Source organism: Chaetura pelagica, unplaced genomic scaffold (genome assembly GCF_000747805.2).
Source record: "Chaetura pelagica isolate M959 unplaced genomic scaffold, ChaPel_1.0 scaffold48, whole genome shotgun sequence".
Taxonomy (NCBI): Eukaryota; Metazoa; Chordata; class Aves; order Apodiformes; family Apodidae; genus Chaetura; species Chaetura pelagica.
Window position 1 is genome coordinate 3,773,690 of NW_009954241.1, and position 415 is coordinate 3,774,104.

The 415-nt window shown below is 61.0% G+C and overlaps 1 protein-coding gene across 1 annotated transcript in view; it reads right to left on the reverse strand.

Moving 5' to 3' along the window:
* GSC (goosecoid homeobox) overlaps positions 1-415 on the reverse strand; it is a 1,847-nt gene that overhangs the window by 615 nt on the left and 817 nt on the right. The window contains exon 2 of the mRNA XM_010003765.1: positions 128-387. Within this exon, the coding sequence (XP_010002067.1) occupies positions 128-387 (260 nt within the window). The remainder of the gene's footprint in view (positions 1-127; positions 388-415) is intronic.

Here is a 415-nt window from a genome sequence, read left to right on the forward strand (position 1 = left end):
GCCACCCTGTTGCCCCCCCCGCCTCCCTCTCGCCGCGGCCGGCGGGGCCCGGCTGGGGCCGCACCGAGGGACCTCCGTCCGAACGCGAAAGGGAGAGGCTGGAAAGGGGAAAAGGGAAGCGAAATACCTCCACTTTTTCCTCTCTTAAGTGCACCCTTCTGGCCAGCTGTTCCCTGGTGCCCACGTCTGGGTATTTCGTTTCCTGGAAGAGGTTTTCCAGCGCTTCCAGCTGCTCGTCAGTGAAGATTGTCCGATGTCGCCTTTTTCGCCTGCAGTGCAGCTGGTTCAGTAGCTGCAGCTCCGTCCGGGACAAAGTGCCCACGTTCATGTAGGGCAACATCTGATGGGGAACAGGGGACATCAGGACTGACCCAGTGCCCTCGTAACCTACGGACAGACAGACGAGACGAGGACA